A 1,280-nucleotide genomic window follows, 5' to 3' on the forward strand; every position below is an offset into this window, starting at 1 on the left:
ACACACACACACACACACACATATATATATATATATACATACATATACCTATACATATACACACACATATATATATATAGATATATATAAATATATATATACACATATACATACATATACATATATAAATATATATATATATATATATACACGTATACATACGTACACATATATAAATATATATATATATATATATACACATATACATACATATACATATATATATAAATTTCACATACCCAAAGGGAACATGCCCCTGCTCTTGTCCCCGACACTTATAGCCACCGGCGGAGCTCCCATAGGCGGTGGTGGCGATGGCTGGCGCCAGGGTGTGAGAACCTTGTCCTACGGGGTTTGATAAGTACAAAGTGTGTGCAATTAGCGTGTGATAGGCGTGACACGTGAGAAACGTGAAGTGGTGTTTTTAGTGCTTGAAGAGTTCTGTTTGTGTGTGTGATAGTGCAGAGCGCGTCTTCAAATACGAGAAAGTGATAGATGATGGTAAAGTATATGTTAATTAGTTACCTAACTAGAATGAGACAAAGAGTTGGTATAACGTGATAGCGGATTTCGAAGCATGTGTCAATTTGTGCCTACTTAGTGATGAACTTAAAGTTCGTTGCACGATGCTTGAGAGGTCCGAAGTGTGAGTAAAATAGCGTACAATAGAGTCAAATCCGCATTTAGCTCTGAAGTGCAGAGGGGTATCGAAGTGTGTGCCAAATTGGTCTTTCACCAGTGTGGGATGATACATGGTTATCAGATACCGCGCCCAACGAATGCGAGGCCTTATGACTGACTATGCGATGCTTGAAAGATATAGTTTGACAGCTAGCACATAGTCAGTGTGTAATAAATATAGCAGCTTACAGGGTATCAAAGGGATGTGAAGGGCGTGTGCCAATTAGTCCATGGCCAGGGTTCAGGGTTTGTGATGTGCGATGGTTATTAGATGCTATGCCCGACGAGTGCGAGGTTTTATGGCGGACTATTAAGTATGGCCTAGTGAGGTGACGAAAAACTTTGTAGCAGGATCTTTGATAGGGTTTAGGGTTCTTTACTAAGAAGCAGTTCTAATCAGATAAATACACGAAGTGAAGGGGACATGCGTAACAGAATCTCAATATATATAACATGTGGTAATACTGGACATGTTGGATACAACCACAGTGATAGAGAATTCTTATGATCATATATATATATGACACACGACAAGGTACTCTCCATATCGACAAGAAATGTGCCGGACAATGCGTGGAGGCATATCATACACATAATAT

At 38.9% G+C, this 1,280-nt stretch overlaps 1 protein-coding gene across 1 annotated transcript in view; it reads right to left on the reverse strand.

Moving 5' to 3' along the window:
- The window catches only part of SARC_06768 (hypothetical protein), a gene marked incomplete at its 5' end in the record, with an annotated part of 3,097 nt that extends 2,343 nt beyond the window's left edge, over positions 1–754 (reverse strand). Inside the window, 2 exons of the mRNA XM_014299313.1 lie at positions 240–345; positions 665–754. Coding sequence (XP_014154788.1) covers positions 240–345; positions 665–754 — 196 coding nt within the window. The remainder of the gene's footprint in view (positions 1–239; positions 346–664) is intronic.
- Between the last annotated feature and the right edge of the window lie 526 nt (positions 755–1,280).

Source organism: Sphaeroforma arctica, assembly GCF_001186125.1.
Source record: "Sphaeroforma arctica JP610 unplaced genomic scaffold supercont1.498, whole genome shotgun sequence".
Taxonomy (NCBI): domain Eukaryota; class Ichthyosporea; order Ichthyophonida; genus Sphaeroforma; species Sphaeroforma arctica.